Genomic DNA, 22,282 nt, shown 5'->3' on the forward strand with positions numbered 1-22,282 from the left:
GTGTTCTACGAGATACTTCACGGAGTATCTTACCAGGTCCTGCATTTGCCGGAAGAAATTGAGGTAAACAGAATTGACGGAGAGCCGACGCTTAGCTCAGAGCACGGCCACGGATGAAGATGTTGCACTGGTGTCTGGTCCCGGTGGGAGAGCTTGCTGTTCGGACAAGATGTGCCTCAGAGCTGGATGTTTGGTTCGTGCTTCCCCAGCCATGCATGGATTATTTCTGCCGCATGCTCATTTAGTGTTCACCAAGCTCTAACGGAGGGTTAAGGTGGAAAGAACTGTCACCAATCTCGCGATCCACCGCCTTGAGGGTAATGTGTCCCAGGACGGCAGGATGTTAAAAAGTTCTATGGTCCCTATGATGAATGGCTCTGACACTGGCAGATTTAAGGCTCTTCCCTGCTGCCACTTCAATGTGGCGTCATATTTTGCCATTTCGACGGCCAACAACGTGCAGTTCGACAAACGGTAACTCCAGACGTTGAAGGATGAAATCTCCAATCAAATGGACGAAATCCCCGCACTATAGACCACGGTGAGATTGGAGAATGGCAGAAACCGGCGAGTCTTAAGCGTGTATCAGCTTACTCTACAACGTGTAACCGAATTCTCTCGTTTCAGAGCCATCACCACTGATAAGGCACTCCCTACGGCGATTCTATCCTTCATAAGCAGGTGTGCAAGGTTGAGAAGACGCGGGTGGATGTAAAGCCATATAAAACAAAGTAAAATAAGGGTCTTCCGACGAACTGTGCCTACATGGGTGGCTGCGTCCAGAATCCGGACTTGCGTATTCTCTTTCCAAACCTGCGTTTATATCTAGACAGAATTTTGAGTATAGTACCTACGTAGACAGGAAATTTTCTCAACGACGAGGCTGGAGCCCTTACCGCTGTTAATAGACATCGGGTTGTGGCCGTAGCTTTCTTCTGGATGCACCCCAGTGGCCGCGATGGTGCGGCTGTGCGGTTCGATGTGTGCCCGTCTGCTGTTGTCATGACCACAGTTGTGTTGAGTGTAGGGCTATTCAACAGTTCTTCGAAAGGGGCGATTGCTTTCCACTAGCTTGTGATGGCATGCCGCTAGGGTTAGGCTGGAGGCAGATGCGTTGGCGTTAACATTGTTGCCGTCACGATAAGGGGACGAGGGGCTGTAGCTGGATATCAGTAGAGTAGACATCGACGAAGCGTCTATATGGCTTGCGTACCGGTTGAACAGGTGGTTTGGAATGAAGTTGAACCGGTGCTGCTATCCTGACGAAACGCATATTGGGCTGGGCCGATCATTCAATCAATCATCATGTGTTATGCTTACACGTTATGCGTAAACTTTACTCGAGTAAGAGTTATCAAAAGCTAGATATTATTACTAAAAATAGAAGATACTAACGGTGGCGGAGTCGATGGGAGGAGGCTGGCCGGCGGAAGAAAGGAGGGCGGCGGCAGCGCGGAAGGTGGGGTCGTGCAGGTAAAGGGCGGCCGTGGAGAAGTGTAAAGTGCGTGCCGGTGGGCGATGGATGTCCATCGCTCATCTTCCTTAAGCGACCTGTGTCGACGTTCCTTCCGGTCGCAACAACTTGGACCTTGTTCTTACAGGTATCGAACAGCCTACCCGTCCTAATGAGTTCTTCGAAAGCCCAATTGCCCGTAATATGCTTAACGTCATCGAGCCCCAGGATTAAGGTCTCGGACCAATTAATGCTACCCAGTTGGTGCATCTTCGCAAGCATGGTGGGAGTGGTGATGATAATGTCGGCGCCATTCTTAGATCTACCTTTCGGGCATACCCCCAGGTCGGGAACCGAGAGGACTGTGATGGTATAAGCCTGTTCACGTGCGGACGGAGAGAGGTGGTTGGATTGTTTCGTGCAGTAAAGAGAGAGGTTGGCAAAGATCTCGTAGATATAGAGCTGCGTTCGATAACGACGGTTTGAGCTTGCCCTTCTTGCCACTACCGCTGCCAGCGAAGTAGTCTTCCTCCTCCTTCTTCACGACCTTTATGCCCTTGAAGGCCGAGTCGTCGGTAGATCTGCCGGCTTGAGCAGCGAATTTGGACGTCCCGTTGGTCTCCTTGGTGGGCAGGTCGGAGGGGTCGAAGTAGCGGATAAGACCCTCGGCGTCAGCCTCAATGTCAAATTTGCATGTCCTGCTATGGATAACGCAGTACAATGCCATGATACCACACCAAAATATCCCCCCAAGCTTTCTTGGACGGTACTGGGCTAGAGTCTGAAACCCTTTGGAAGTACCGAATGAAATCATCCCAGGAAGAAACTGCATATATCCCGTATAGTCGAAAGGCCGATCAAGCAGATTTCCAAAAGAACGTTCACCCGTCAACAGAGGCCGCGCATCTCAGTTTCTCAGAGAGGCGCTTAGACACCTCCTCAGCCTTATCCATGCCCATCAACAACTTGTTGAACTTCTTCGGCGACCACTTGCGGACGTGTGTAGGGATGACACGGCCGTTGTACATCCAGGCCTCAGCCTGCCCTCCGCAATCAACTCCAATCTTGCCATCCTCGGCCTTCTTGCGGACACGAAACTTCTTCTCAGTGGACTTGAGGTTGTCGCTTTCGAGGCGAGGCGACATGGGGCTGTGATAAGATATCAGCAGGACGGATCATATGGCACTTCTGTGGCACGTATACTGAGAGCGACGTGAGACCTTGACACTATGCAGCTTCTCAAGGGTGATTCCCGATGAGGTGGTGGTTGAGCGCGAAGACACTTCCGGCGGCGGTGTGGCATTCGATGCGGCCGAGGCGGAAGGCGAAGCGCGGGTGCTGCTTCGGCAATGCTGAGGTGGAGTATCGCTGTTTGGCTCGGAGAACAAGCGTTCTTGTCGAGCCTTTCGATCTTGCTTCAGCTGGAGCAAGGCTGTGCGCAGGCGGTGGTCAGCTTCCCTGTTCATGTGAGGCTAATTGGGGTAATACCATTGGCACGATTGCGCTCCCGTTCTGCATTGCGGTTCAGCTCCTTATCAGTGAGATAATCTGTAGCAGAGAACATATTTTCTGGCTTGGTAGTATACAACGAGTGTGCGGGGTTGTAGGTGGAGGGCTGTTCGGGGTCGGGCGGTATGGAGAGTGACAGCAGTGGTTTTGCTGCACTGGAGATTCCCAAACGCACGTGCCGCCCTGGCTTTTGTCAGGTGGCTGAAGTATCACATGGTCTGCTAAGGTGCAGATTGGTGTGGGGCCTAGCCGCTCCGTTGGAGTTCACGGTTGGTTTTATGTGGGTGATAACCTCACCCATCGCCGAAAACTCGAAGTATCAGATCCCACTACCACTTGGTCATCCAGTCCCAAATCAAAGCGATACGATGATGGAATCATAGAAGTACGAAGATAGCGGGAGCTTGGCGGAAGCTACTTTGAACCGATGAGAATGACTAAGAGATTGAATTTGGCGGAACCGACGATGATCTGTATGGGCAGCTGTCTCTGCATCCTAGTAATAAGAGCTCTGGTTGTGGCTTGGTTCGTGCCGATAAAGATAGATTGTACGATTGTAATCCCTTAACGCTGAAAGCAAATGTATCTGGAAATTTATGCCAAGTATCTTTTCGTTAGTTTTATCTCTTAACGAATCAGAAATATGACTGGAAATGATGAGGTACGTACGCACGATATATCTTACTGTCAGAAGACTGTTAGTAGTACTGCCGGATTGAGCGGCATCATGGTTTTTCTTTGAGGTCCAAGCAACAGTGTGCTGCGAGTAAATCCGGATATGTCGATCAGTTTTTTGATTAGGAGGAGAATGAGGTACTCAGAGACTCCACCGTAGCCGCATATCGAATGAAGAGATCTTCGATGCAAGAATAGGAAAAGATGGTCAAATTATTTATCCGCCTTTATGTTATAATAACGAAAGCTTACAATTATTGCTTTACCGTTTGCTTAGCCACAAACATCCTCCTTTGTGGAAGACTCCAACTCCACATTGGGGACGGCACATGACAGAATAGCTGCCAGCGTCAAGCAACATATGAGAATCTGCCACAAAGTAACAACGTTATGTTTGAGGAAGTGCCATAAGACAAGACTGCGATCAGTCGGTCATAGCAGAGTGTGATTTGGGAGTAAACTGCCAATCTTGCGCAAAAGCAAGCAACCGTTCATGGACATCATGACTAGCTTCTGAACTACGCCATCAAGCAAGCCATAAATGGAAAAGGCGTATTTCACAGTTCTGGGTTTACCATCTACTCCGTGTTCGAGAAGTACCATGAGGATTCCGTGACGCGTTCTCATCCTTGACACTTCAAAACATAGGTTTGCAACAAATGGAAACGCCTTTACCAACAAACGATCATAAGGTAGTCAAACTAGAGCTTAAGGTTAATTGTGCCGCAATCCTATTTGTCCAGAGCTCCAACCCTGATTGTCACAAGGAGCCCGTCCACACGCCAAGCAGACCACACTTCGTTCAGCCTTAGAAGAAGGCACAGCACGGCTGCGTGCCCCTCCTGCCCTTGTCGACAACATCGTGGAGCCAGTTGACGACACAGCTCTTGCACATGACATGGCCGCAGCCATGAATGCCCATGGGGTCCTTGGTCTCGGCCTGCGGGTTGGCGATAACCTCGCCAGGCGCCTACAAACTGGTCAGCGTCCCTCTCCTTGCAAACATCTACCGGAATATGACGAATCGCGACTTACCACAACACAGAACGTCCTGTGGCAGCTAGCACACCACGTCCGGCTCGAGCGGAGGTTGTCCATGCCCAAGTTGATAGCGACCTTGGTCATCTCGTGGTCCTCGATCCACTTCATGGTGCCGAGCACGCGATCCGGCGTGAGGAAGCCGACGACGGCCTTGAGCCTAAGCAGCTGCGAGGGCGCGACCCTAATCACACAAACATCAGCATCGTCACGTAGAAGCAAACAGCAAGCACTCACACAACCCCCACGCCCCTCAAATCCCCGGCAACATCCCCCGCCGGATCCGCAAACGCCCTGCCCTGCTCCTGCAGCGACACACCGCCGCCGCTGTTCCGCTTCCTCTTCCTGCCGTTCGCCGCCTGCTTCCGCGCGTTCTCGGCGTCGCCCTGCTCCAGCAGCGCCATGTGGAAAACGACGGCGCGCCGCAGCAGCATCAGCGCGCGCCAGTGGAAGGTGCCGCGCGTGGCGGACAGCTCGAGGGCGGGGCGCAGCGCGATGTCGAGGATGTAGGCGGGGTGGGTGGTGTGCGAGATCTCGCGGACGGGGATGGTCATGTTGGTGGTGGTCATGACGGCGCTTGGGTTGTTGGCGGCGCTGTTGGGGATGCCGTGGCGGCCGAATGGGGTGGACGTGGAGGGGTTGGATGGCGATATGGCGGGCGAGTGCGAGGCACTGCCGCCTGTCGGGGTCGGCAGACGCGTGGATGGCGGCGCTGGCGGCGGCGTGTTGGTGGCGGAGGCGCTGGGGGTCGAGAAGAAGGGCGAGTAGCTGGTGCGCCTGTGGTCGATGGGGAGCTCGACGGCGCGGGAGCGCGTGAGCGTGCAGAGGCTCATTGTGTAGGAGGGCGGGAACGGCGCGGTAGACATGGTTGTACGTGATGGATGGCGGGGCGTATGGGTTGAGGTTACGAAAGAGCTGTTGGATGGTTGTTTGGTAGAAGTGCTGGAGGGTTGGTAGAGCTGTGAAGTGGTGGTGTTTTGAAGCAGAGGCGGCTGGTGAAGGAAGAAAATGGCGGGAGGCGGACGCCACCGTAGACGAGTGGTCAGGGCGGCATGCGGAGGGGGTCTGAGGAGCAGGACAGGGCACAGTGACTCACTGTCGCAAAGTTCCGTTGCGGGCTGTTTACATTGACTTCCAATTATATAGAACCAGGCTGCCATTTTGAACTGTACCTGGCCGTGGGAGACAATGGCATGAACTTCTTCAACAGACCTGACCACGAAAGATCCCATGGATATGATATAGCGCTCCGGAGAGGCGGTAGCAAATGGCGCCAAACAGGGCCCGCGGAACAAACATAAGGCTGAGGGCGCGCTGCTGCTGCCCGCGCTGCACTCGCTGATCCCGCCCGAGCGGCCATTCGCTGCGGGCACGTCCCTCCGCCATCCCGGCCGCAGACCTGCGCCATGCTGGATCAACTGTAGCCTCCCAACTTGGTTTAGCGTCTCGCTTGGGTGATGGCAGCGCGGACGACGTCTATAAAGCCCGACCTGCCTTCCTCCACCCTCCTCTTCTTCTTTTCCCATGGGACTCAGTCGCGACAGGAGCTTCAAACTGTGGGGAAAAATGCGGTTGGCTGCATCCATAGCTTCCCGCATACCAACAGCATCCGAGAATCATTTGATGTTTTGCGCTACAGCGAAAGTCAGACTCCTACAAAAAAACCGCCTATTGAGTGCCAAGATAACACTAGGTGGAACAGCAAGTAGCGAGATATTAGTTCAATTCAACTTTATTCGCTTCATGAACGAAACGTGCTTGGTGTTGTGACTTGCTCTGCCTCTGCTTGACCTGCTTGATCCACCGTCCGCTTCGCCTCGAGCCGCGTGCTGCGTCGCAGACCCGGTGCGCGGCTCAGCCGCTGTCCCACGATTGACTTGGTCGTCGGAGTGGCATCCTTCTCAATTGTCCTCTAGCTGTAGGTCCTGTTTTGTTGTCACTGCTGCGTCTGCTCAACTCTTGTGTCGTGATTCCGGCGTGTCTTGTCTCATTTCGCGACGCGTCTAGGAGTAAGGCGGCCGCGGAGTCTGCGCCCGTCAGCAGCGGCGACATGATGACCACTGGCTGCCAGTATGAGCTTGCTCAAGATGGTCAAGATTGTTTGGCTAGCCTGAGCGCTGTGGCGATGCTGCTCACGAAGCGCGGCAGGGCGCTCAGGATAGTTAGATCTTATTGCCCGCAGACGCCGTCGCGAATTTGCTCAGGTAAGTGCAAGGCCGCACCTGGTCGCGAAAGATCTGAGCATTGCAAAAGATCTGAGCCTACCCGCATCTTCCCCACAGAGATTCTACGCCCCGTTACCATAGGAGGTCAAGATCGATGGCCAGATGCATCTGTACAGCATCGAAATCCGTAGCTTTCGTCTCGATATACGCTTCGAACGTCTATTTAACTCTAATTCTGGAAGATCTTCCACCGTTCTGGCGCTGAATCCTGATATCATCGGCTTTCACAGCGTGCTATTTCCCAGTCTCACGCACTGGATGTTGATTTCCGTGCCCGCCCTGGCATTCCTACATCATCCTAGATCTTCGGCCAAATCCTCCCATCCCTCTTCCACTCCGTATCCTCCAACCCCACAACGCTTTCCCATAAGCCAATCACAACACCACCATTCCCCTTTTCGGCCGCTCTCGTTTTCACCATGTCATCCGCCAACAAGAGCGATACCGGTGAAGAACAGACCTTCGTCTGTGGCGTCGAAGGTTGCAACTGGAGCGCGAAGAAGCGTAGCTCGCGCGCCAACCACGAGAGGTTTTGCCGTCTCGGCTTTGGCCGCCAACCTCACCGTCGCGCCATCGACAAGAAGCTGGCCGGCAAGTCGGATGCGGAGAACTTGGCCGACTGGCAGGCCCTGCTGGCGATGAGTCCGCCGCAGCAGCAGAACGTGCAGCAGACGCGGACTCAGCAGCAACAGCAGCAACAGCAGGGACAGCAGGGACAGCAGCAGCAGCAAGGAGGTGAGTGACCAAATCTCAACACAAATTCGTGGCGCCGAATCCTCCCACACTCCCTCTGCTTCCTTCCTACTTCTACGTACCTCTACGGGCAGCCGCGCTCCTCTGCACACCAACATCTCACTTCAACTCGCGCCACCCTCAACCCAACCATACAGAAGAACCATGAAGCAGACCCACCCGTTCACCCATTCTAACACAATGTCCTCCCCCACAGACCGCAACCGCGCCCCTCCCACCACCGAGCACGCTGCCATCACCGCCCCGCTCCAGCCGCCCGCCCAGCCATCGCGCCAAACCACCTTCCCCTACCCGACCGACGCCTCCCAGCCGCGCCGCCACTTCACCGCCGGCGCCGGCGTCGGCACCTTCACCGACCCGACCACGGGCCGCGCCAACACCGCACTCATCTACGGTACGCCTCCTCCCTCACCCCTCCCACACGCCACTAACCCCCCCACCCACAACACAGAACACTCCGCCCTCCTCTACCCCACCCCCCGCCACCACCACATCCGCGTCACATCGCTCCGCCTCGCCGGCATCGACGCCACCAACGACAACGACATCACCGCGACGACCGTTACATACTACCGCGCCGCCCTCTTCCTGATGCCGCAGCCGTCGACGCTGACGTTCGACGTGCGCGCGCCGCCGCCCAGCGACCCGGAACGGTTCGTCTACGCCGATTTGACGGCGAGGCTGGAGTATGCGTGGATGCGCAAGGAGGCGGGGGAGGCGTGGGTGGGTATGCGGAGGGGTGGTGGGGCTGTACCTGAGGGGATTGTGGTGGAGCCGGCGGAGGCCACGGCGGAGGAGGGGGATGGCGAGGACGAGGGAGAGGTTAAGGGCGAGGGCGATGGCGAGGGCGGAGAGGAAGAGATCCGGTTCATCAACGGCATCAGGGTCGCTGACGGCAGGGACAACGACAACATCCCGTACAGCGTGGGACTGCCTGAGTTTGCGCAGCGGCTGGCGGTCGTCGGGCCGACGGGGAGGTCGCTTGATGAGGCGGTTGAGGGGTTGAAGAGGGTGCTGGAGGGTTGCGTGGTGGAGAAGCTGGTGAATGGGTAGGCGGGGCGGTGTGGCGGAATGATGGTTTCGCTAGGGGGAGGGAACGATGATGATGATAACGATGATGATGATGGCGATTGAGAGAGGAGAGAATCTTGCGATGGAGGCAAAAAAGGGCAGAAGATTCTTGGAGGAACGGACGGTCATAACTGAAGGAAACCTGGCTTAATGCTTAGATGAGACACACGAATGGGAATATGAATCCTGCACAACGGCTACGCAGTAAAGATGGTGCAGATGTTCAGCCAGATGCAGGTGACTTGACGGAAACGTCTCCGCCTCTCCAGTTCATATCGTTCTTTTGTTATGGTCCCACTTTCCCTGCTCTTGCAGTCTCGATAACATAAAGTTTAGTGATACTTTGAGAAGATGATGCCTATCTCAAGCCCAACTCATCCGCGCATGCAGTATGCGCAGACAACAGTCTCCAACCAAGACATGCAGGTAGATGAATAAGCCATGCGTAGGAGGCCAGGAAAGTAAATGTACAGGAACAAGGACAGTTGTTTCTGCACGAAGACCAAGTTGGACGGGGTGTGGAGACCGGATGAGGTGGAAATAGACACGACGCTAGCGGAGACGGCACATGCGGGTGCGATGATTGGGCGGGAATAAGGGCGGCGAGGGGAGCACAGGGCGGCATCGGCTACGGGCCGAGCGAGACGTCGGGCGCGGCGGCGTGGCGAACATGCAGTGGCAGACGGAGGGGCTTAAGGCTGATAGAAGGGGATCGACGAGGCCCAGAACGGGCGACGGAGGCGTTCCCAGAGTGGAGGGTGTTTCAGTTGCATGAACAGGATCGCCGGCAGGGGTGTGGTCCCGTGTGGTTGGTTTCCTCTGGCCTGGCTCGGTGGGCTCCTGCCTCTCTCAAGCCTCATCACCGTTACACAAGACGGTAAGCGACCCCAAGCACGCCGAGAAGAGGACACGCGGTCGAGCCGCACCGGTCAGCCTTGCTGCTGCTGCCTGCGCCGCCGCCACCGTACTTCAACCGCCCCGTCCCCAGCCTGGCGCGCCGATACTGACGACCCTCTCGCCGTGTGTTGCGCCGGCAGCATGTGCAGCACCAAGAAGCCCATGGACGATGCATGAGCGCCCCGATGCGGACATCTCAGCCACCACAGCCCCGGGCTGCCTGATGATCTTCACTTCTTCCAGCCGCCCGCTGACTCCTCTGGCCGCGCAAGAGCTGAGAAACGAGGCCCGCCGATTCCGCACCTGACCCGCGCCGCCGCAGTGCCAAGTAGCAGCCGCAGCCTCCGGCGGCGGCGGCCTCGCAGCCTTCAAAAGGGCCTGGCCTAGGCAGTGCCGGGCTGAAGGCTGCGGGACGAGCCCGGCGCCCGGCAGCAACGGCGCGTGCCGTCGGGAAGCGTCGCATGCGGTAAAGTGTCACCACCATCTCGATGGCTCCCGCAAGGCAGCTGCGCTAACAATAGCCACAGCTGGCGAGAGATCGTCAACGGCGCCGCTTTGCTCCAGTGAGAGCTTCGACTTCGACACCGCAAGTCCAGCGTTGACCGCAACGGGCGCGGCAGGCCGCCGGCGGCCTCTGTCACCAGCTTCTCGTTGCGGCAAGTAGCGTGCGGAGGCTTTCACCGCAACATTCGAACGTCTCGTGGTGGGGTCGGAATGGGTGTTGCAAAGTCTGGTCTCCGCAGCAATCTCGCAACGCTTCCGGCGCTTAACGGATCCGGGCTCCGCGTGACCGTTTGTGGCAGCATCCGGACGGGCCGCGCTCGACTTCATAAGGAGCCCGGAGCCCGGCCTCAGGCGGTCGGCAATTTCGCGAGGGAGACGGGGTGTTTCTTGTTGACGAGGGGCGCGGCCTGGGGCGAGCAGCACACACAACACCGACCCCGTCTCACGTAACAATTCCGACGTAACAGCCGGCCTATCTGCGCCGGCCCCGTCCTCGCCGGCTGCGCCCAACCCGGCCTTCGGTCGCCAGACGGTCATGGGGATCGCCAGGTTTTTGCGGCCCGACCCTCGCGTCGCCACTCGCCGCCGCGTTCTCGATCTTTGGGCTCCTGCCACGGGCTGTGTTAGTCCTGATGCGAAGAGTGGGAACCTGACTCGTCGCCACCGTGAAGATATAGGACGGCAGACTTAAAGGCAAGTGTGTCGCCGGCTCCCAGCCCCGACCTCGACCCCTCCTCCCCCAAGCCGACACTGACGGCCGCCCAATCAGACCCGCGCCCTCCCTAAATGTCAGCGCCGACATTGCCACACGGCCGTGGCTTGCGAACGCCCATGGAGCGGGCCCGAACCAACGACCGGGGCAGCACACCCTCGACGCCCGGAGACGCGACATGAGCGCCGCAGCACGTGGACACGCGATACCCCAAGCCGCCGGACGCGCGCGCGCCGCCGACGACGGCATCGACGATGGACGGAGCCTCCCTGCCCTAAGCACGCCGTGTCACTGGGGTCCGGTGCTGGCGGCTGACGTTGGAGGCTCAAGTCTCGTTGCGGGCCACATCACAGTGCAGCAGCGGGACCCCAGCTCTCGGGCGCAGGGGCGCGGCAGGGGCCCTCGCCGCGCGGTACAAAGGGCCATTACGTCGTCGGCAATCGCGCGTACGCTCAACTCCAACCCTCAGGCCCGTCCGTGTCACGTCGTCTGACCGGGTGCATCCGCAAGCCGTAAGTGCCCGGGCTGTCGGCTTGGCAGTGGGTTGCTACGTTGCTCGCCGGGCCCGGAGGCCTGCTAGCCTGAGGATTTGCGACGCTCGCCCCGAGCCCTCAGCCCTGCGAATCTGCGATGTCACGTCGCGCCTCACCATCCGCAGAGTTTGCAGCTCTGGCTTCGTGGGCCGGCGGCCGCCCGGCAAGCGCGCGTGCCGCACCGCCCCGTAGGCCAGCGGCTCGGGCCGCCTGTGTTGGAGCCACGGAGCTTCAGCTGGGCGGCGCAGCCAGGTGGCCAACGCATCAAGCTGCCACGGAAGCGAGCACCTGCCAGCACACGCCCTACGCGCCGCGGGCTGGCTAAGCTCGCACTTGCAGTTGGCGCGCAGGGACCAGGGGGCTGGCTGCAGAGACGGCCGCCGGAGCTGTCAAACGGATGGCCCGCGCTTTGCTCCCCCCGCAACACCACAGCCTGCGAGCGCTGCCCCCAAGGCCGCCGGTCAGACGCCCCCCGTCGGTGTGTCGCAGCGCCCGCCTGGGTGGCTACATGGCTCAGTGCCGCCGCCCGGCGCCGCTCTCCCGCGGCGCGTCCCTGGAGCGCGTGCCGCCGCGGCCATGACTCGGCGGCCTATGGGGATCATGCGTCTATTGGATCTGCGCCGAACAACGCTCAGACGCGGCGGTACGGTGAAAATTATCAACAGCGGGCTCCACCATCGCCATACCGCTTTTTCCCGTGGCCCGTGGTCCTGCACATCAGCCCGCCTTCTTTATTGTGGCCAATTCGCCTCCCACACCAAGCTCGACATCGCCATTCGTCTCCGCAGTACACCATACCATTCCGCCAAACTCCCGACGGTCCTTTCTGCTGTTCTGCCGTTGCCGTTCCTTCGCCGCCCCTTTGATATCAACCACATCGTACGCCCAACGCTCCCCCACCCTATAGCCGCCGTGCTGACTAGCCCAGAACATGAACTCCAGCCGCTCAAGAAATCCGTCCATTCCGGCCATGGCCGACATGGGTCGCGGTGGCTACGACACCACCGGCACCCCGAAGCCGCCGCGCAACAACCACCCCAGATAGCCGGCAGCGTCCTCGACCGTCAGCCATCAAGACCACGGCTTCAGACGGGAACCACCTTCACCTTGGCCTCCCTCCTCGTCGAACCCTCGAACCCTCAAACCCGCCAAGGCGACGACCCGCAACGAAAGCCGGCCAACTCGACCAAGGACGAGCGAGCGTTCCTTCGGGCGCTTCCTACGACCGGCTACTCCCGAGAAGGCGCCGACTTTTTCGCCACCAAGAGTCGACCATCACCCGCCAACTCATCTATCTCCACGAAAGCCAACGCACGCGACACACGACTACCTCACGACTGTCGATGATAGCCAGAGAAACCGGCACATCGCACATCTCTCTCTCCTGATCTCCAAACGCACACACTTGCCCGTCGGATATCCTTACTACCGAACCTCTCCACTTCTGACTCCGACCTCGGGGGTGTGTGTGTGTGCCATTTCTTATCTGCTTTTTTTGTTCATCTTTTCTTTATTTACGTAAGACCTGTACTGTGGGAGGAACGACATGTAATGAGCGCACACGAGTTACGGCGACATGCGTTTGTGTTTTTTGTGTTTTTGACAGCAACGAACTGGACGGGAAAAGGGAACAACATCATGGGAGGGCTTTTCTCTCGCTTCATCAAAGAAAGGGTTCGCGCCGGTGTTATTGCGTTTTGGTTTTTTGGGACGGCATCGCATTGTTTTTCTCTCTCCTTGGTTCAGCATCTGCATCTGCTCAGCGTTCTCTGGGTTCTGTTCTCTGTTTTTTTTACTGTTTCCGTATTCCCACCCCGCATAGCCTTGGTTTCTCTTCGTCGTTTTTTATTGCATCGAGCGTTCTGCATTTCCATTTTTTTTACTATCATCCGCATGCAAGAGAAGGAGTCTACCGGCGCAGATATGACAGCTTTGCTTCCTCTCTCGCGCTCTCTCTGTCTGCTAGAGGAGAAAGGAGTTTTATTTACCAAACGGGGGTGCCTCCGACTTTCATCGTTCCAAGCGGAGGTGGAATTGATACCCAATAGCGCACGCAACAACATCATCAATTTTTTACTTTTTTTCACTCTATTACAAACTCCCAGTTTGCATCGCATCATGATCACGAGCTTTGTGTGTGTTGTGCAGACGATATAAACGAAGCTGCTGCATGTCCCCTCGGACATTCCGCTTCCCCGCTACGGTACTTACCCGACCACATCATCACACCACAGCCGTCCCACCAGAGCCAGCAGCCCCCATTGACGGGCCCACGCTTCGTCCGCGGCAGCGGCGCAGTACATACAGCTTGTTGCACACAGCTTCGCTTCGCTCGGGGTTGGGTTGCGGCGCAGCCCGGCGCAGTAGTCTCACGTGCGACGACACGAACCGCCCAATGCGGCCGGCGCCCATATATCCACTTCCAACTTTCGTGTTTAGCTACCCACGACGGCGGGTGGTGCTGTGCCAAAGCCACCACCAGCACCTCCAACACCGGTCAAATCACGGCTACCCGAGCAAGTAAGGCTGGCTATCCGACGCTGCGGTTCCGCGCCGTGCAGCGCGGCAAGTGCACGCGTGTTTTTTTTGCTGCAAAAAACGCCGCAGCAGATCCCTCTCTCCTCGCTCCCACCCGGCACGTCTGTCTCTCGCGGATTTTCGCTTACTGCGGCACATGCACATGAAAAGGGTCCACCAGGGGCCAAAATGCGTGTGTGTGTGTTGGTGGGGAATACGTGATACCCACACTGATGGACGATTATGACGACACCGGAGGTATAAGGAGGGTCAGATATGGACACGTGCGGGGTGGAGGAAGGGAGGGACGCAGATGGAGACGACAGGAAGAGGAGAGAGAGAGACGGTTTGAAGAGTGGAGGAGATGGGTGTCGCCATGCGGTCTGTGCGAGGTTATTGTGTGCTGAAAAGCATTGGCCGCCGCGGCTTGTTTGGTTTCCGTGCGAGCTGTTGTGGACAACGCAGCAAGCGGCTGCGCCGGAGGGATGCGGTTGCTGCCCCTCCGGTGGGTGGCTGGCTGGCTGGGTAAGGGGAGTGAATGGGTGGGAAGGGGGAAGATGAAGATGAGGAAATGTGATAGCTGGTATGTTTGGAAAAAATGCGATGCGACGAGATGCGATGCGATGCGATGCGGCGAAATCTCCCAATGCAGAGGGAGGCACATTAGGGACGGCGACGGCGTGTGTTGCTGTGCTGCAGGCCTAGCGCCAGATGGCGTGCAGCAAGAAAGGAGGAGCAGGATCCGAGGCTTGTTGCTTGGGTGGGTGGTTGTGGGCACCCGGAAGTGGGCTGGGCTGATACGTACCAAGGCTATTGTTGTAACAGGACTCGGCGGCTCTGGTCAAATTGTAGTCATCATCATGCGTTATCTGATTGATGAATCGAAAGGCAAGGCGGGACGGTATCGGCAAGTTCCCACCCAGCACCGCGGAGACAGCAACGGCAGATGATCCTCCCTGCTCCTCTGCCCTTTTGCTTTTGCCGTCCGTCAGTCTTGGCTCTCTGCTTGTGGCTTGCGAAGAAAACGCCATCACCCGCACATCTCCCTTATCGACCGCGTTATCTGCGTCTTTGCCATCCATCCATCTATCGGACAGATTGCCTCCCCCCGCAATCAGGCCTCCCTTGGACCCCTTCGGCAGGGCGCAGCCGGAGCTACGACCTGCTGCCCGTCCACCCGCCCGCCCGCCTTACCTATCCTCCCAGCCGGAGCGCAGCCAACAACAGCGCTCAGTTCCCCTTTCTTCCAACTCTCACTCATCACTGCTCACTCCTCACGCTGCTCACGAACGAAACCCCGCCCCCCCAATCGGCCCTTTTGGCCGCAGCTCGCATTGGCAGATTCCCTCGAAACCGAAAGCGCACCCCTGCCGCCGTTCTTCTTCAAGCACGGGGCCGCGTGCATGATGCTAACCGCAGCGGGTAAGTTCGCGCGCCGGGGTCTTAGCGAATGACGACGGCGGGACAAGGGTATGTTGTGCGGACGCCAGTCAGTGCGTTCGTGCATGGGGGCCGGGCAGGGCAGGGCAGGCGCATGTTGTTGGCCAAGTCGTCGTCGCAATAGGGTCCCTGCGCAAAACGAGTTACGGACGGTTTTCCCTTCTTTTTTTGGTCGACGACGACTCCACCACTGCGTGCCGGCGGAAGCAAACGGTACCCACTCGTGTCCGCCGCGTTCTTCTTTTCTCCGAATCGTGCTGATGAGGCGATGGGATGGGATGGTTACTAGCTGTTACCTGCTAGTGGTTTCGGTGGTGGAGAGCGTTTTAGACCCCACGCACGAACGAATGACACGAATGTGCGAATTGGTTTTTCCCGAGCGGGCGCGACGCCCTTGTGCGAAAGGAGGTTTGGAGCGTGCTGTGTAGAGTAGGGTCCCCACGTGCGCCATGCCCGATGGGGGGAAATGTGCTATTGGTCTACCCCATACCGTGTTTCCGATCCGATCGCTGGCGCATGCGTCGGAGAAAGTCGTAGGTACATACGCACCACACGCCCGTTTCATTCGCGCGGCGGGAAACGCGGCCGCGGCGCGCACTGGTTGGTTGGCTGGTGGGGGGGTGCCGTGTTGGGTGTTGCAAGCGCCCGCGCCATCACGGTAGGTAGGTACTTCGAAGGATTGGAAAAAAGCTCCGGTCCGCGGCCGGCGTTGCTTCGCGAGCCTTTCTAGAAAGCGAGCCTAACCACGTGTTCCCACCCAGAGCCGGGTTGAGCCGAGCCGGCGACCCGTGCTCTGTTGCGAGAAGGAGGGGAATTACGTCGTGAGGTGTGGATGCGATGGAGTCGCTCGCGTGTGCGTTTGCATGAGCTGGATGATGGTGCATTAGCGCTGCTGGCTGACCGGTCAAGCTGCACGCAAAAAGGCAGGGCCACGAGGCTGGCTGCGACTCCATCTGCCTGCCATGTGTGCAGTGCAGAGCGCAGCGCAGTTGCACGGCATGAAGAATCCTTTCGCCCCGGACTTTGCGGTGTGATGAATGCATGCAGCTGAGATCCAAGACCCTTCCTGCCGTGTAACGGGAGATCCCCATGACGTAGCTGTTTCTCGTGTTGCATTGCGCTGTGTGACTCACGATGATTTTCGTCGTGGAGTTGCTGGTGTTTCGGAAATCGAAGCTTGTCGTCCACTGCTTGTTGCATGTTTCAGACCTCGAGTCACAGCGATCTGCTCGTTTCAGGACGTCGCTGATGCTTGACGTGGCAGCGGAGCCTTTCGGAAACACCACTGTGATTGTCGCTTTGTGACCAATTTCTGGGAATGATGTCAGAGGAAAGGTGATGAAGAATTTTCAGAGCGATATCCGCTGTCTCTGGCATCTCACCATCGCACAGCGCGGCTTCGTCGCCTCTTCGTCCTCGCTAAAGCACCACGTCACTTGCTCTGCTGGTGCCAGTGATTTCTCTCGCCGACCTCTCCCATCCCGCAAACACAATCAGGAGCCTCTCAGAGTCCTGACCCATCATCCACTCACTGCTGCAATCCAAACCCTCAATGTCGCCAAGTCCCTCCAGAAACGACGTCAAAACAAACGTCCATGGTCAAACAAGCATCTCCCTGCTCGGCATTCGCCATCGCCCACCGCCTTCCAACTCCACATCTTCTCTCGAATCTGCCAACCCAACACTCAGGGTCCTTCCATTCTTCCCTTCCCCCTTTCCAGAACACTGCCAGAACGCAACGCTCCCCGTGACCCAAGCCTGCTTCCCGCGTGGCCTCCTCCGTTCCTGCACCACCCAAAAGAAGACGAGGCCAGCGGGACCACTCACCACCATCCCACCCAACCACAACTCTCCCCAGCCAAAACCGACCAGCCCGCAACACCAGAACGGCGCCAATTGCAAGAGCAGGCAGCACGCGCCCCACCCATCATTCGTCCGACGCACGCGTGCACGCCTCCTGCACGCACGCACGCGGCGCCGCGCCATGCATGCACGCATTTCATGCACGCGTGGTTGGTTGGATGGATTGTTTCTCCGCCAATATGCACGTCTTCGCTCACCGCTCCCTCCCCCTCCCCTCCCCCTCCAGCCACCACCGACCCGACCCAACAACCCCCCAACAAAAGACTAGCCTCCGACGACGGAACATTCGTCGAAGCATTTTCGCGTCATCCGTGCGCCGCCTTCGATGTTTCCACGCGTCTTCGACTGCCGCGGCAAAACCCACACCTACCGCTTCTAGCGCCTTTCGAGAAGCTGGCCGCGCCATGCACGAGCGGCTGAGGGTCTTGCTTGCGGCTACCGCGGCCGTACGAAGACAGGCATCCTTGCCCACGACGCTCGCTCGCCTGCACGCGCGCACTGACCGGTGGAAGCACTTTGCTGGCCAGCTAGACAGCCTTGTCATTTTGTCCCGTCCCGTCCGTCTCGTCGTGTTGAGCGAGAGAGGTGGATGGTGGTGGGTGGCTTTTGCACGCCGCTTGCCTGCTGCACGACAGACCAGACCCCAGGTGCCGCCAGCCGGCCGGCCGGCGCCCGCGCGCGGCTAGCGCGGATTTGATGTGGAGTGTGAGCCCTGCGGTGCGGCAGGCACAGCACAGCACAGGTAGGTAGGTACTGGACGTCGTGGCGTGGTAGTGTCGGGTGATGGGGAGATACGGGTCGTTCGATGCGGCGCCGGGCCGCCCAGAGGGGGATCGGTGTGGGGCGCGGCGGGGCGCGGCGCGGATGTGCATGTCTGGCTTATGGTCGTGAGAGAATATGGGAGGGAGGGGTCTGTGTGCGTGGTGTTGAGGAGCAGGTAGGCGGGCGGCCGTGTGGGTCGGTCGTGTCGGTTGCGCCGCCACAGCAGCAGCAGAGGGTGGTGGTTGCCCTTGACCAGTGATACCGCTTCCTCGCTGTCGAGGAAGTGAGTTGCAATGGCCGCGAAGTAGAAGGCCGTGTGGGTCGTGTCGACGGTGATGTGGCGCTCCTTTAACGGCGCCCCCTTGATGGCCAGGATGCAGTGCGGCCGCGACGTAGATGGCCTTGATAGAGCAGGGGAGCACGGGGTGGGCATCGCCGACGAACTTGACTTTGGAGAACAGCTCCGGGTCCTTGTTGAATCCGGGGGTCTGGGAAATGAGGTGGTTGGATATTCCCTGCGTGTCCTCGGGAATGGGTGTGGTGGTGTGGCAGTGGCTGCTATTATTCGGGCTCCCCCCCTTTTTGGGATGGAAGCCGTTGGTGTTGAAGGTATTTCACGACTGTTCTCCCTTCTCTATTATTGTTCGCTGGTATTTTTTGCCATGTGCTGGGTGAATCATTGCTCCACTATGTTACCGTCAGTATGCCGTAGGACGCGTTCGGAAAATACTGCCCCTTTCCTTGTTCATTGTCACAATATTTCCTTGTAGTCACTTCCAGACGATATATGGCGAGAGCCAAAACTCCGGCAACTGCGCATACTTTTCCGCTGCGGTCCTGAATCGTAGGCAGTGTAAGATAAAAAACAGCTGATCGATTGCTCATGTTTGCAAAAAACCATCGATGATGTCGGATGCAAGAGCACCAAGCAATAACTGACGCACCGAATACTACTACATTGGCCTTCACGCTGCGCCGCGCAAATGAGAGTTTCCTCCACTCTTTGTCAGTACGCAGGATTGAGTTGTTTGAAAGGGACGATCTCTGAAATCAATTTCTCTACTGTTCTAGACTGAGTAAGGAAAAGAGCAACTCTAATCTGCTCGAATGCAAGCAAGACCACATCATCTATCGGCAAGATAATTAAGCAGTATGAATCCCTCCACGCCTCCAGTAATTTTTGTCATCGCCAGCCATTTGTTCCCAGAGCATTGTCCCCGTTGCTCAAGCCTGCAGCAATATCTCTCGCTTTTTCCCCCTCCATTTCCGCAGCAAGGCGGACCGACGAAGCCAGCCCACCATCAGTGTCCCTCTCACTAAACCCCTCCCCACTCGCTCGAAGAGTCTTCCTCGGGCACCACCTCGCCCTCATCCTCCACAGGCTCTTCAAATTCAGAATCCGTCTCAGCACCCGCATCCCCCATCTCAACATCTTCGTCTCCGCACCCTTCCCATTCCTCTTCCTCCTCCTCGCCCTCATCCTCATCCTCCTCCCCATCCTCCCCCCTCTCCTCAAAGAAATCCACCCCAATCTCCCCCGGCTCCCCCTCCCTCGCCTTCCGCAAGACGACCTCTTCCCCAACAACACCCCCCATCCCCTTCTCAAATCTTTCAATCCGCTCCCTCCCAACGATCTCGATCCACCCGCCCGCAATCGCCTTCTTCACATACGCCTCGGCATCCAACGCGCCGTCAACGCCGTGCCGTTCCGCACACACGGCGCGGCGCTCCGTCTTCAACGCGGCGACGTCGAGCGCGGGTGCGGCGGCGAGGCTGGCGGCGAGGGTGTCGGCGCTGCGGTCGCGCAGAACGACGACGTTGCGGTGGTGCGGGTTGGAGCTGTCGCTGCTGGCGGGGGGCAGGCGGATGGTGAGGGAGGCGTAGCGCCGCAGGAGGGCGGTGAGGGGCGTTTTGTTGCAGCGGAGGGAGTTCATTGTGCTGTCGAGTAATAGGGAAGAGCGTTAGTCGGTGGTTTCTTTCTCTGTCTCTCTCGCTCGATTTGGGTCACGGTGCTGAGGGACGGGTGGGGGATGTGCGAGCGTACCGTCTGTCTGCTTCTGTCGGCGGACCGCCGCTGTAGCTCACCTCGGGCCGCTGCCGTCGCGGCTTGGGCAATGCCTTGGGTGAGGCGGGCGCGGGCGCAGGCGCCGCCGTTGCTGCGGGAGATTGTATGCCAGTCATGCTGACGGATGACCTTGTCCGGGGTTTCTTGGGCTGTTTCTTGGGCTGAGGCGGCGTCGAGTCGCGCTGTTCTTGCTGTGGAGAAGATGTGGTGGACGAGTCGGCGGCGTTGGAGTCGTCGTCGTCACCGGAGTAGTCACCAGAGTCGTCGCCGGAGTCGTCACTCGAACCGCTTGAGATTGAGACGGTTTCAATCGCCTTGAGGGGGGCACTAGGTTCAGCAGCGGTCAGGTTCGTGAGGGAATGAGGGAAGTGCTCGGGCGTTGGCACGTTCGAAGGCAGAGAGAGCTGAGGTGACGAGCGTGGCGGAAGTTTGGTCGTTGACGCAGCGGCATCGTCTGATGAAGACTTGCTGGAAGCGGAAAAGCGATGCAAGGACTGGTCACGCAGCCATTGATTGTTCCTGTCTTTCTCCGCCGGGGTTTGCTGGGCCGCTGGGGTGTGGGATGTGGATGTGCTCCCGTTGAGCGCCAGCTTGGGCGTCGGCATTGCCACTACGATGTTAGACAGCTCACTAGATGTCCTGCGGCGGAAGGCTTGCTGGGACGGAGATGGCGAGCTGGCATGGCGAGCCGCAGCAGTCTGGGCGAGAGGTGTCCGGGCAGTGCTGCGTCGGCGTCGGGCAGTGACGGGCATCGGGGAAGGCGTGACGTCAGGCTTTTGCGCGGGGCTGCATCCCCAGATTGAGTCGTTCTCCAGGTCGTCGACCTCGGGCGTCGTCCTTGCGGCTTCCCGTTTGCGATGGGCGGCGATCTGCGGGGTCGTGGCCCAGTTGCTCCTTGCGGCTTCCCGTCTGGGAGCCCTCCCCCCAGCCTTAACCACACCCGAGCGCTTTCGGCGCGCCATAACAATCGACGAGACTGACAAAAGTTTAGGGTTACTCAGAATTTGGAATTGGGTTGGGTGTCGAAGTTTGCGTTCCGTCTGGCGGATTTTATGAGTCGGTCCATCGTGGCTGCCCTTCTGATTGCGCCACCGTCGCCAACCTCCTACTTCGCGCCGTCACGTCGACATGTGCCCAGCTAACACCCGACTCATGTTCTGCTCACCAGTCAAAGGTGGCGGTTTCTGGTGTAGGTGCACTGGCCTGTATGCGACAACACTGTTGACCGACAATGCGATTCGATGCGAAAGAGGCGCATCAGGGAGAGCCCGGCCCACCCAATTGTAGCAGAATCTGATGGGATGGTCTGAGAGCTGCGTTCCACTTGAAATTATCGTGCTTACCTGGTGAAAGCGATACTCGATCCTAAGCTGTTGTTGAGATTGACTTGATGTGTCAAGAACGTCAAGTCCGTTGTCATCGAGGCCAGGGACCAGAGTTGCAATGTCGGTGCGGTAAGCCCCGCCCCAGCCCTCTTTCAAAAACCCGTCGCGAAGCTGGCGAATCCCACCGTTAAGCCAATCAGTATCGGGCGTAGAGCGGGACCAAAGACTTCCCCTTGCCGGGGATCCAGACCGACTCCGAAAGAAAGGAAAATAGTGACCATCCCTTCAAAAGTTGGCGCCTCTCGCGTCCTAGTATCCTCGGCTACGCGCAGTGGTTTCCTATTCAAGCCCTACACACACTTTCGTTGGCTGTAGACGCAGGGCAGAAAATCAAACGACATGACCTGCTAGCCTCCATTCACTGCAATTTGGAAGCCGAGTACGGCAATCCTCTCTGGTGAAGTTTCCCGTAACTCAATCAGATTCACCATGGCCATCCGTCTTTCAACCTTGATGTCTTGGAATCCAGAGCCATCTTGGAGGAAGAGCATGTTCGCTCTGGGGCTGCCTTCCTCAATTTGCGACGAGAAGTGAAGGCTGAGACTCACACATAAGCAGAAGGTATGTGCCTGCCGTTTGAGGATTGTCTCTCAGCTTAGTCCGGAGTGATCAGCTGAAGCCACCGAGAGCCTTCCACGTGTTTCCATACGTAGGCCACATGCGCATGTGCCCATGACCGAACGGCCACCCCATCCATATTGGGTTTAGCTGGAGCGGTTGCCCCGCCAGAGCTCCCCCAGACGATCATCTGCCGCCGGAACAACCAAGGCCCGGTTTGCCATATATAAACCTCCCCCCTCCTCGCCTCCAGCTCCTCTTTTTCTTCTTCAGCTCTCTTTGCCTTTTGGCTTAGATCAAGTACAGTGTCTGTTCTTTTTAG

General features: G+C 58.0%; 4 protein-coding genes across 4 annotated transcripts; 1 reads left to right on the plus strand and 3 right to left on the minus strand.

The window, feature by feature from the left end:
• Positions 1 to 1,835: 1,835 nt before the first annotated feature.
• BFR1_1 (multicopy suppressor of BFA (Brefeldin A)) lies at positions 1,836 to 2,598 on the minus strand (the record flags this gene model as incomplete). The annotated part of the gene is made up of 2 exons (XM_066777422.1): positions 1,836 to 2,154; positions 2,339 to 2,598. The coding sequence occupies 2 exons, from the start codon at positions 2,596 to 2,598 to the stop codon at positions 1,836 to 1,838; spliced, it is 579 nt and encodes a 192-aa protein (XP_066631517.1).
• Positions 2,599 to 4,445: 1,847 nt separating this feature from the next.
• SLS55_005983 (uncharacterized protein) lies at positions 4,446 to 5,508 on the minus strand (the record flags this gene model as incomplete). Its single annotated transcript, XM_066777423.1, has 3 exons — positions 4,446 to 4,607; positions 4,673 to 4,859; positions 4,913 to 5,508. The coding sequence occupies 3 exons, from the start codon at positions 5,506 to 5,508 to the stop codon at positions 4,446 to 4,448; spliced, it is 945 nt and encodes a 314-aa protein (XP_066631518.1).
• Positions 5,509 to 7,538: 2,030 nt separating this feature from the next.
• SLS55_005984 (uncharacterized protein) lies at positions 7,539 to 8,706 on the plus strand (the record flags this gene model as incomplete). Its single annotated transcript, XM_066777424.1, has 3 exons — positions 7,539 to 7,542; positions 7,850 to 8,047; positions 8,105 to 8,706. 3 exons carry the CDS (start codon positions 7,539 to 7,541, stop codon positions 8,704 to 8,706), a joined length of 804 nt encoding a protein of 267 aa, XP_066631519.1.
• Positions 8,707 to 19,268: 10,562 nt separating this feature from the next.
• SLS55_005985 (uncharacterized protein) lies at positions 19,269 to 20,527 on the minus strand (the record flags this gene model as incomplete). Its single annotated transcript, XM_066777425.1, has 2 exons — positions 19,269 to 19,890; positions 20,520 to 20,527. 2 exons carry the CDS (start codon positions 20,525 to 20,527, stop codon positions 19,269 to 19,271), a joined length of 630 nt encoding a protein of 209 aa, XP_066631520.1.
• Between the last annotated feature and the right edge of the window lie 1,755 nt (positions 20,528 to 22,282).

Source organism: Diplodia seriata, assembly GCF_021436955.1.
Source record: "Diplodia seriata strain FDS-637 chromosome Unknown scaffold_6, whole genome shotgun sequence".
NCBI classification, from domain to species: Eukaryota; Fungi; Ascomycota; class Dothideomycetes; order Botryosphaeriales; family Botryosphaeriaceae; genus Diplodia; species Diplodia seriata.